Source organism: Haliotis cracherodii, unplaced genomic scaffold (genome assembly GCF_022045235.1).
Source record: "Haliotis cracherodii isolate W230 unplaced genomic scaffold, xgHalCrac1.p SCAF_3, whole genome shotgun sequence".
NCBI classification, from domain to species: domain Eukaryota; kingdom Metazoa; phylum Mollusca; class Gastropoda; order Lepetellida; family Haliotidae; genus Haliotis; species Haliotis cracherodii.
The window spans coordinates 27,006,477-27,018,666 of NW_027266286.1; the positions used below are offsets into that span (position 1 = coordinate 27,006,477).

A 12,190-nucleotide genomic window follows, 5' to 3' on the forward strand; every position below is an offset into this window, starting at 1 on the left:
GATATCGCTTTGGTGAGATCAGGCAATATCTGCTGGGATATATTACTACATTGAAGTTGCTGCACTATGCTTTGCAGACCATGACATCACAATCAAATGACATCACTATAATTGTCATTACCACTTAATATGGTTAGCTGTACTTACATTCAAGCAGTGTCTGAAATAACTGCCTGCCTGCCCGCCCATGGCTGGTAACTTTACAGTTAGGCCGCATGAAATTTTACTCCACCTGCCCGGCTGTCTGTCAGATAATTTTAAGACTACTTACGTATTCAGTTTTACTGTAACGCCTCTCGTGTTCTCAAGTAATTGTGAACTTTGCATTAATTCAACTAAATTACGATGCAATTCGTCTCTTCCTCTTGGTGATTTTTCAATATTAATATTGTCTGAATGTGAGCAGGTAACTGTGAAGGTGGGCAGCAGCATTTATGGGTCACCTGACTGTCTTGATGGGGGTTTAAAATTATTTCAAACACTGGGCTCAAGATGCTTGTTATTACTGTTTACAAACGTAAACTTTGGCAGAATAATTTCGGATGATAAATAGAATCTCATCCTCGTGTCTTCCAAGCTCAAATATATGAAGACTCTTTGATAAATGTAAAAATATCCAAGACTGGCTGAGGGTATTTGTGACTTTTATCAATTCATCTTGATATATTTGATCTTGGAAGAAATGAGAGTGAGATTCTTTGTAACTGTCAATTCGGAAATAAAAGAATTTTTTTACTTCAAATAGCTATTAAGTGATGGGCAGTTCTACAAAACTTGGAATTACCTTAGTGTGCTTGTTATATCTCAGACAGATGTGAAATCATGGACAGCCTGTATGGCCAAATGTGACATGGGTATGACATCATAACATTCCCACCGGAAGTATGATCGGCTGTCACATGCGCACAGCCTACATACATGTTGTACAACATACACAAACTCTCACAGAATGTATTACACCTGCATTTGACAGGATAACGAGATCTGCATGTAGAGAACTGCATGTATGCGTTGAGGGAATAGAACTAGTTTGAATTTCCAGCCTGATGTGTTTGAATGCAGGTGTTCACTGACAGATTTCAGTGTTTTTGTAAATGGATTCTAGTTATGTTTGGAGTTGTTTATTAAACAAGGACTAAGGGAGATCATTAACCACAGCTATTTAGCATTAGTTGAGTTCATACACTTTGCTGTAGCATAAAACACAAAAAAGCATTTATTTCAAGATGTTGTGTCGGGATTGCTGAAGTCAATTTTTGAGTTGACTAACCTGAATACATCTCACATACTTTTTCTGTAGCTTTGAATCTGAGTATTGATAAATTTTTAATAAGCTAAGCTAACAACATTGAACCATTTAACAAGGTTCAGGCTTCAGTGCCTGTAATTGTGTTCATATTTGCTCATTGGTTTCTATTATTTCACAGACCAGCTTATGGATCTCGTGGGAGATGAAGGATGAGCTGATAACACCACTGCAGTCTCTGGTGGGCAACTTCTGGGACGGTGTAGAAGCATGTGGGGGCGTGCAGAACCAACACTGTGTGCCCCTCCTTCAGAGTCTGGTGCACCTACTCAAGTCTCAGTCAAGGTGGGTGCTACTGATGGTCGACTGGAGACTGCGTAGGGTGGATGTAGATGGGTCCTGATGGTGATGGTGTAGATTGGTTAAGGTGGATGTAGATGGGTCTTGTTGGTCGACTGTAGCCTGGATAGGGTGGATGTAGATGGGTCGATGGTGATGGTGTAGACTGGGTAGGGTGGATGTAGATGGGTCCTGATGGTGATGGTGTAGACTGGGTAGGGTGGATGTAGATGGGTCCTGATGGTGATGGTGTAGACTGGGTAGGGTGGATGTAGATGGGTCCTGATGGTGATGGTGTAGCCTGGGTAGGGTTGATGTAGATGGGTCCCGATGGTCGACTGTAGCCAGGGTAGGGTGGATGTAGATGGGTCTTGATGGTCAGCGTGTAGACATGGTAGGTAGGGTGTAGATGTTTCTTGATGGTCAGTGTCATACGATCTCAACTCGCACTGATAGAGATGGCTGTGTAGTGACACTAAGCCTTTAAGGGCCAGAACACTGAGTCCAGTATATCCGTTTAGCTCCTGAACTCACTTTCAAAAGAATAATCCAATATGTTCAAAGTAAAACATACTGAAATTAACTCTGAACGTTTAAGATAGAGCACCTGTATTTCAGTACAATAAAGCTACGCTCTTCATTACTTTAACTTAACTGTACAGATGTATAGTCAGCTTGTTTAAGGACAGTTTCATGTCAAGGGGTGTTACGATTCGCCGACTGTGCAACGCGATGCTCTGTGCCACGATATGAGAATCATATCAGTGGGTGTTGTATCCAAACTAAACAATACTGGCAACAGTGACGTGTAAAATTGTATGTACTAGGGCTGGCTATCGATATAGATCAAAGAGATCAATAATCTCTTACTTAATAAAATCAATTATCGATAAATATTGGAGAAGTAACTTTAAGCAAATATGCTAGAAAGTCCTTGAAGAAATATATTTCATACCACTGGTGAGCACTGACACATTTATGCATGGATTCTTTATGGACATTTGAGATATAACAAAAGCAGTTGCTTCCTGCCTTCAACAATTGACATGACAAGTCTGTTTCAAAATTGCATCAAAATTGTGAAATGATATTTCTTGTATGTACAAGATATGAAGCCAGTGTATTATCAGTTGACCGAAATCTAAAAGATATGTATAGTTGGGCTTTTATTAGTTTCTGACAAAGATGGAATGTTTCTGTAACATGCAAAGTGTCAAGTTTTCGTGTATCCTATCATGTGTTGTGTAGCAACTGTACCGACAAGAAGTGTATCGTATCACAACAAAGTGTATCATTACAGCCCTATCCCCGACAACCATCTTACCCTAATTCCTCCACCACAGTTACCACTCCCTCTACAGACATCAAGTGCAAAATCAGTCTTTGGATTCCTCAATGTCTAAAATGGGGATTAGATGGCCATGTCAGGTAGAATTTATCATTAATACTGACATGGCTAAACACCAGGGCTTTGTTCCACTAGACTAAGTGAGCAGATAAGTCTTTGTGTTGGGGTTATTAAGCTATGTGCCAAGATTGCTGGGTGGACTGGGGCTCAGGAAAGACTTCAACTGTGACCTTGCGTGTTGCTGTGATCAGGTGTTCAGATGTGCTGCTACTATCAACCACAGGTTCACCTGGTTCAGTACGCTGGAGGATGATATTTAGATGCCATTCAGTCACTCACTCACTCACTCACTCGACGGGGAAAGAATAGGTCTTCCGCAACCAATGCTTGCCGTAAAAGGCGACTGCTTGTCGTAAGGGGTGGCTTACGGGATCAGGTGGTCAGACTTGCTGACTTGTTTGATGCATGTCATCAATCCCAATTGCGTGGATCGATGCTTATTATGTCAATCACTGGATTGTCTGGTCTGGACTCTATCATTTACAGACCGCCGTCATATAGCTGGAATATTGCTGAAAGCGGTGTTAAACAACACTCACTCACTCACTCACTCACTCACTCACTCACTCACTCACTTAGATGTCACAATTGATGTACTAATGACGGACGTTCTGACAATATAAAACACGATACACCTGCCAATGTAATGTACTGTACAAGTCTCTTACCTGTTAACCGCTGAAACTACAAACATTGGCGTGAATTGTCCAAGAAAAGATGTAATGAGATATTGGTTCCAGGATTCTGTTATATAAATGGCCACAAAAGCCAAAATGAAGCAGACTTAATCAAAAGCAAGATAAACTGTATAGATGCTAATTTTGAAGCATTTTTGTGTAGTATATTTGCATACATTTTAAGTGATGGATATTTCATAATATTTTGACATATCATGTATACAAATATGAGAATTAGGTGAGCTACAGAGCCCTGTGGTAATGCTTTTATTGGCATATCCATAGAGGTAGTTTATGATTAGTTGTATTAAGTTTGATTCTGTTTCATTTTCTTAATTGACAGAGATAAGCCAAGGTGAGATTTTGTTTCTGTATGGTTGGTACTGCAAGTCACTTTATCAGATCTTAATGAAAAACAAGTTGCAAGTGTTTCTGACTAACTAATAAATGGATCTTTGAATATCTTGTATTATTTATCCCTGTATATGTATGGTTGGTATACCCTGGATGCTGTCACTGCCATAGCTTCAGTTTCAAAGGCACAACACTAAAAATAGCTGTGAAATTAGATTAAGCTGTTGGTTCCTGATTTTAATACTGGCAATACCACTTGAACTTGTCTTGCCTTGTAGCATTCTGTCTCAAAGACAACTGGGAATATCTGGCAGCATAATTACATCCATCTCACCGTCTTAATATTCAGGGAAACATCTTTTCCACTATAAAATTAATTTATAGGATTTCTTTTCTTATTTTATGTTTTGTGGAATCGCTCGTAAAAGGCAGAAAGTTTGAAATACTGTATGCCAACGCCATGTTGTAAAGAGACAGTTTGATTGGTTTTTGATTTCAAGCTCATGAGAGAGAAATTCTGTACTAAGTTAGTGATAAGAGAGAAGTTACTTCTGTGAGGAAGCTATGATAAATGGGCCCAGGGTTTTTATCATCATTAATAGGATGGGGATATGATATACAGGGTAATGAAGAATGTCATTTTGGAATTAATGGTATTAAATATTTAACCTGAATAAATAATAAATGAAATTTGAAAAAAAATTAGAAGTCATTTTTGGAAAAGTATTATGTTCCATATATGCAGGAAACAAGGAATTGAGCAGTTTCATTTGAAGTGTACGAGTGAGCATGAAAATAGGACATTTGTGATTTGTTGAAGATGGGATTGTTAAAGGACTTGCAGTAGGGCTGTATCCATGTTTACTCTAACTGTTTTGTTGGGACATCTGCACTTGTGTTTATTGTCATGATGGTGGACTAGTGAACCAACATTCAGGTTATATAATCCTTGGCAACATGTCTGGGAGCAGGCTCTGTAGATGCTTTCCACAAACTTCTAACTTTCATTTTTTATGTTGTTTACTTTTCAGTATGTGTTGCAAGTTTCTGCACATTGTTTATGATGGCACAGTGTTCTCTGTTGAAGTTAAATGTGCACAATTTTGTTTTGTTTGCACTCTGAGGGAACATAAAACTCAACACAAATCGAAATAGACTTTCGTTTTGACAGTCTCATAGGCATCATTTAGATGATCTATGTTTTCAATGCAAAAATCATTAGATCATGTTGATTATGAAAATGGCATTTCTCATTATTCTGTCAGAGTTATTCAGGAGGTGGTAAGATCACCTCATTCAGATGTAAAGATGACAAATGAAAAATATATTTTAGCATTCTCCTGTACTGGTTTACTGTTCTAGGGCAGAGTAGGTGCTCAGTGTTCCTTGCCTGGTGTAAGAGTTGACTAATGTGGTTTCTGTGGCCGCAGTTTGCCACCTGCTAAATTGTATGTGATGCTTACCATATTGGCATATATCATTGCTCATGTGACCTTTTCTGATGTTGTGGATAGAGCATGGGGCTAGAGATCGGAAGATCGCTTGTTCGATAGCTAGAATTGTCATGCCAAACGATGTTAAGAGATGGTGCTTGTTTTTACCCTGTCTGGCACTTGTCATTAAGGAGATAGCTGGTATACTGTGTGGGAATATAACAAGATAATTTAATATAGCAGTAATATTAGTAAAAGATAACACAGATAACTCCCTCATCACATCTATATCTGAGAAAATCCAAGTTCCTATGTGTAGAGAGTGTATTTTTATGGGTAAAATGTTGGATGGGTAACATTATTTGATTGCATACTGCTTCTTGTCATCTCTTGTACTATGCCCAAATGGGGTGGCCTATTGGTGAAAGTGTTTGCTTGTCACACTCATGACATGGTTTGATTCCTTACATAAATGGCAGCATGTGGTGCTGTGAACATGGCTTGCAAATCAGGTGAAGTTAAGGAACCGTGGTCAATGAAGTGACCATGTTTGGCATGATTGTCATAAGAACTAGGGGTGAGCTGATACAGCAAGGTCACGATACATAGGTCACGATAGGACATGTATCTGACATGACTATGAATATTTCTCAGCAGATTCAAAAGGAACATCTAGCTTAAGACACATGTTCGTTGGAGCTGTTTTTAATAGTGAACTTGTAACGCTAATTAAAACACATTTTGAGATATTTGACAAACATGCTGGGGTCATTTAACAAGTAGTAAGTAATTTATTTATCAAGTGTATCGTCTTGTATTGATACAGTAAAAAACGTATTGTGTATCATATCCTCGCATGAAAACTCACATGCTGGGGTCATTTAATGAGTAGTAAGTCATTTATTTTATCAAGTGTATCGTCTTGTATTGATACAGTAAAAACCGTATCGTGTATCGTATCCGAGCATGAAAACTCATAGTGCACTGTGCACTGTGCACTGATGTATCGTTTCACCCTCAGTAAGGACGGACTAAGAAGGATTGGGTGGTTACAAGATGGTTGATTGAGTGTCATCATGATCCAATAGTATTGATCACATCTTTCACTATCAACCATTGGGGTGCCTGGCCAAGGCCCAGTTATTTAAAGACTGCCATGATACAGCTGGAATTTTACTGAATGTGACATTAAACAACATTCACTTGTCCACAATGTGGTAATTGTATATATCTTGTGTATGTGGACCTAGCCACCACAATGCAGTAGGACTTGACAACAAATTCACTTCCAGTAACTGTTCTTCTTAGTCACTGTCAAAATAATTTTTTTTCTTTCATCCACCTCCTGCCCATGGAATATTTTCTAATTGTAGACATTTGCAGTTTGTAGAAAATGTATGTCAGTTTTACTTTTACACAAACACGCTGACATCAGTGATTTGATAACCTTGGTGAACTTGAAGAAGTATTCTAGTTGAACTATGCAGTAAATGAAGATGAATTGATCTGCCATGGCCCTGGTGATAAAGCTGTAATATGGCCATTTGTGACATGAAACTGCACTCACTCACTCACTCTTATCTTCCAAGAGAATTAAATAGAAGTAGAAATTTTTTAAAAAGATCAAATATTCTTTTCTCAAGCATTAAAACTGCCAAATTGGTAGAAAATGGAATTTGTTGATGTGAAACTAGATGTTATTCTTTTTGTATTTCTGGGAAGGAACCTACAAATCTGAAATTGTCTCATGGAATCATTATGAGTAGATTGTAACTTAATATATGGTCTAAGGTGCTGGGGTAGCCTGGTGGTTGAAGTGTTCAGTCGTAAACCTGAGGCCCTGGTTCAATTCCCAAAATGGGCATAGTTTCTGGAGTGCTCCGCCGTGATATTTACGGAATATTGTTAAATGCTGCATAAGACCTCCTTCTGATTTGTGAACTGTTATAAGCTGAGCGACTAGACAAACCATTGGCTTAAGTGGCTGACTGCATGTGTTTGTAATAATTTCCTGTTTCAGCATTCAGATTAACATGTCAACTGTGGATTTGGAGGTGGTGATGGGTTATGGTGATTAACATCTGTACAGAAATTATTCTGTAATAACCGATCATAATACTCATCGTTGGATGATATGTGAATATACCAGGGACAGCATTATTGATAAGAAAAGCTTTTGTATGTCACACAGAACATATTCCTCCCTGCCAATACCCATGTAATTGAATTTACTGGGTGAATGAAATCATGCTGCCTATTTTCAGGGGGTAGGGTTTATTGCAGCATAAAAACAATCTTTTGTCCAGAAAGCATGTAATTGTTAGGAGCCTTGTTTGCATGAGCTGATGTCAATACATGCACCCAGTTCCCTGGTCAGATCTTGATAGCTGGGGGGTATGGTTGCTCCAACAAAAAACAATCATTACCTCATTATTAGGACATACTTGCTTGCATTGTACCTGAGGGGCGTGGAAGAACACTCTTGAGGTCATAAGGCAGTCTCGGTGCACACACGTCTGCTATGTTAATAGTACTAGAAACGACCATGAATGACGCGATGCGAACAACATGGCTGTTCTCTTGTTAAAGACTTGGAATGTAAAATCATCAATTTGGAGCTTATGATTTCCCAGCAAATTCTTTTCATTGTGCCATGTGATGTTATTGTGCTAGTAAAGACCTGAATGCTTGAATACCTGGGTTTTATTTTATATTCAGAGGAAGTCTGTGTTAATGCTTTGTTACAATAAAACACAAATTGAAGTATTGTGTAAACTTTGTGGAATTTGTGCCTGGAGTTAAAAGCAATAAATTGCTTTTTGAGTTAAGACGTCATTTGGTGGATTTTTTTATGGCTGTCATAACTCTCCATGGTATCCATTCTGTGAAATTGAAATTTGCACGGCTGCCAGGGGAGATAATTCGGTCTTTTACAGCCAGAGCATGGCCTTGCACTCCACACCCAGTGCATTCAATCCTACTGTAATACAAGAAATTCACATTAGAGGGAATTGAATCAAGGAACTATTTGTTATGCATAAAGCAATCTCAGTACCAGAATACAGCCGTTTCTGAAGGTATGTGGAATGTTTGCACATGGAGTGAGGTTGTTGCACCTGGTTGTGTAATATATATTGATTTGAAATATAACAAGGTCATTTTAATCTGATTTTGAAAACTACTAATTTCTTCACAATGAGCACTTTTCAAGTGTGTAAACTTTGATGTTCAACTCTGAAATTTTGACCTTTAAATCATCTGATATATTTAGTACAGTTTTCTAGTCCTGTGATATTAGTTCTTCTGTAATAAAGGAAGTAACCTGATATCCTTAAGGAGACATAGGTGGTCCAGTCGTTTGTTGAGTCTCAATTCACTTTGCAGAGTTACATCCCTTAGGCATACCAGAATCCCTTGATCATGGGAACTGAATCCCAGATTCGTCATGACTACGTATCAGCATCATACCCATACTCATGGGTTTCACCAAATTGGTAAACGTGGAAGACTTCGGGTCTTTCTCAAACATCAAGCTGACAATCTGTGATATTTATGAAATACTGTTCAAAGCAGCATTAAACCCAACTCACTCACTCACTCACTCACTCACTCACTCACTCACTCACTCACTCATATCCTAAATTTGTGTTAAGTATGAAGGTCAGATTGTATTCCATTTTCAATGAACTGGTCACCATATTGATGTTGATTTGAAAACTGAAACATCATCTGGAGAATGATATTCCAACATGGTAAGTGAATTACCTGTCAGAATGATCTGCCAGGCTCATCTGCCCAGCATCTTCGCTTCAATACACTACACTAAATCTGGAATGTAGCAAGAATTTTCTTGACCAGAAGAACACAAAGATTAGTGAATATGGTTTATGTTTAGCCGTGCCTTTTATGTCAATTCCTCGGCAATGAGTGACCAAATGTCTGTGTTTCATCTCTGTCTTGGCCATGCTGTGGTCTGTGAAGACATCTAACATGGATGAACGTGGCTGTTGTTTAGCTCCAGTTGCAGCGAGCCACATGTCTGTGCACTGGGACATTCTCAGCCTGGCCTTCTGGGTAGAAGGATTCTGTTTTGTAGCATTATTTGACACCCACTTTTCAGCTAGTGATCAAGGCTGCATGTTAAACACCTAGTTGTCCACAAATTCATGGCTAGTTTTATTTCAAGAAGTCTTGATACTGTAAATCTTGAAATTAACACGGGCATGAATTAAATGTGAAAAATGCGAGTGGTCTTTGCTCACATAATTAACTTTGCATTTACGTCTCCAAAATGACTATCAACAATAGACAGTCTCACTGCACACTTTGGATAGCTGCAACCAACTTGAATATAAACACTAACACGGTTTATTGAGCAACAGTTGTAACAAGTATATAACAATGTCATGCAAAGAATAGGAATTACACAATGGGTATCTGGTGAGTTATCACTGCATTTGTGAAAATATTTCAATGAAACTAGCAGGTACAATTATTCACAGTTACCACTTGGGGCAAGGGCTCATTTTTCGAAAGAACTGTGGCCCTGAGTTTGGGCCCTGTAGTGATGACAGGATTTGCTTGTTGTGGATTTGAGACCAGGGCCCACTTGCACAAAGCGATCTTAGCGCTAAGATGATTGTAACTCCCATACTTTAACATAGGCTTACAATAGTCTTATCGCTAAGATCGCTTTGTGCAAGTGGGCCCTGGAGATTATGTTCATTGTTTTTTCAAAGTAGTCACATGTCGAAAACAACTTATTTAATTAATGTAAAGGCAACGTTTCAGTAAAGATGGTTTTACTGTTGTAAAGCAAGACTGCTTGATGACGGTATAAGGATCTATACTGACACATCGCCTTTACAGTAATTAAAGAATTTGTTATCCATAAATTGTGTCTACTTTGTCATCCGTCAACTTCCAAGTAATTCTTGTCAAACAACTCAAAGTAGTAAATACCTAAAACCTGCATTGAACTGAAGGATGCCAAATCTTTAAAAAACATTCACACGAACGCACCACTTGTTGAGGGTTGGTGGGCTCGACAGCAGCATGCAGCTCACGGGCGGCATGTGCAATTGTGTGCAGCGGGGAACTCTGTCCCTGGGCTTGTCACTTTATAGTCATGCTTTGGTAGAGAGCAGCCATCTTACCGGTGGCTGCCTCTGACAGTGTCAGATTAGGGCACAATTGTATTTTTTGTAAAGTCAAATGGAGACTTTAAGAAAACCAAATAAGGGTTTAACATAGTCAAAAAAGGACTAAAATATAGTCAAATAAGAACTAAAACATCGTCAAATAAGGACTAAAAAATTAAATAAGGACAAATCGTGGTAAGTAGTGAATTTAGAAATTGTTTCTGAAATCGTGGGTTAATTTAAATATAGTGTAAATTTGAGTTTCAATTATTAAACAGACATTAACTTAAAGTTTTGTTGAGTTATTTTTAAGGCTTCCACTGCGTATCATGTATCACTTCTGGCATTCCTGTCGTATAAACTGTGATATGTTGAAATACTGAAACCCAGCTCTTACATTTTGTAATTGCATGTGATGTGGAGGAAATAGTTCCTTTTAGTCCTTCTATGTACTTGTAGACAGGCAAATCCCTGCCTCTATCTCACACTGTATTGAATGTTTTTATGACTCCTTTCAAGATGGGGTACAATTTGAGAGCCAGGTCTTGGTTCCCCACCATAATGTATCCATCCAGGGTAGCCTAGTGGTTCAAGCGTTCGCTCGTCACGTTGAAGACCTGGGTTCAATTCCTGATATAGGTACAATGTGTGAAGCCCATTTCTGGTGTTCCCCGCCGTGATATTGCTGGAAAATTGCTAAAAGCGGTGTAAAACCATACTCACTCACTCACTTATGTCTGATTCTGATATATCTATAATTATTGTTTTCACATATCCAATTAAATTTGATCATTGCAACCCTTTCTTTGCACTAGAACAGCTATCTCTGTGGATTCCTTCAACAGATGTTAATCAGAAATTCATGACAAGAACGTTTTGATTGGTTTGCAGCATGTTCAAGAGTGTTTTATTGTGATTCTAGATGGGAGGATGCCTGCTCTACATGTCGTAAAATCCTGGAGTTGAACCCGGACCTGGTTGACATCTGGCTGTTGGCTGGCGACCTGTACGCTGCGTGCAAGGAGCTGGAAGGAACTAGACATGTAAGTTGTGGTACACAATGTTCATCAGTGTCTTTCCTAGACACCAAGATGCTACTGTTCCCACCTTTAATGAATGGGAGAAGGGCAAGACTTGACCAGTCCACTATTGGCTGTGCAGTGCTGTGTCCATTAGCATGCTAGAATCTGTGGTCATGGGTGTAACTCGCAGACTAGCCCTGGTTATGATTATTGGTTTATCATCAGTGGGTTGCACTTGTGTGTTAAATTTCTGAGGCATGTCACTTTAGGCTTTCCTTCCTAATTATTCCTACCACCTCCTTGGTCTAGTGGTAGAGCGTCCGCCCGGAGAGCGGAAGGTCCGTGGTTTGATCCCCGACCGCGTCATATCAAAAGACGTTAAAAGATGATACTTGTTGTTACCCTGTCTGGCGCTCGGCATTAAGGGGCTAAAACAAGGACTGGTCGACTCGGAGTCAGTATACTGAGTCAGTATACTGCACGCACGCACGCACGCACGCACGCACGCACACGTGGGTGATCCGGGTTGGAATCGATCCCCAGCAACGTATGGAGGTAGATCATAATGGA

General features: G+C 39.2%; 1 protein-coding gene across 1 annotated transcript in view; it reads left to right on the forward strand.

Moving 5' to 3' along the window:
• The window catches only part of LOC139476113 (zinc finger C3H1 domain-containing protein-like), a 100,742-nt gene that overhangs the window by 64,162 nt on the left and 24,390 nt on the right, over positions 1-12,190 (forward strand). Inside the window, exons 24-25 of the mRNA XM_071259370.1 lie at positions 1,428-1,591; positions 11,521-11,641. Coding sequence (XP_071115471.1) covers positions 1,428-1,591; positions 11,521-11,641 — 285 coding nt within the window. The remainder of the gene's footprint in view (positions 1-1,427; positions 1,592-11,520; positions 11,642-12,190) is intronic.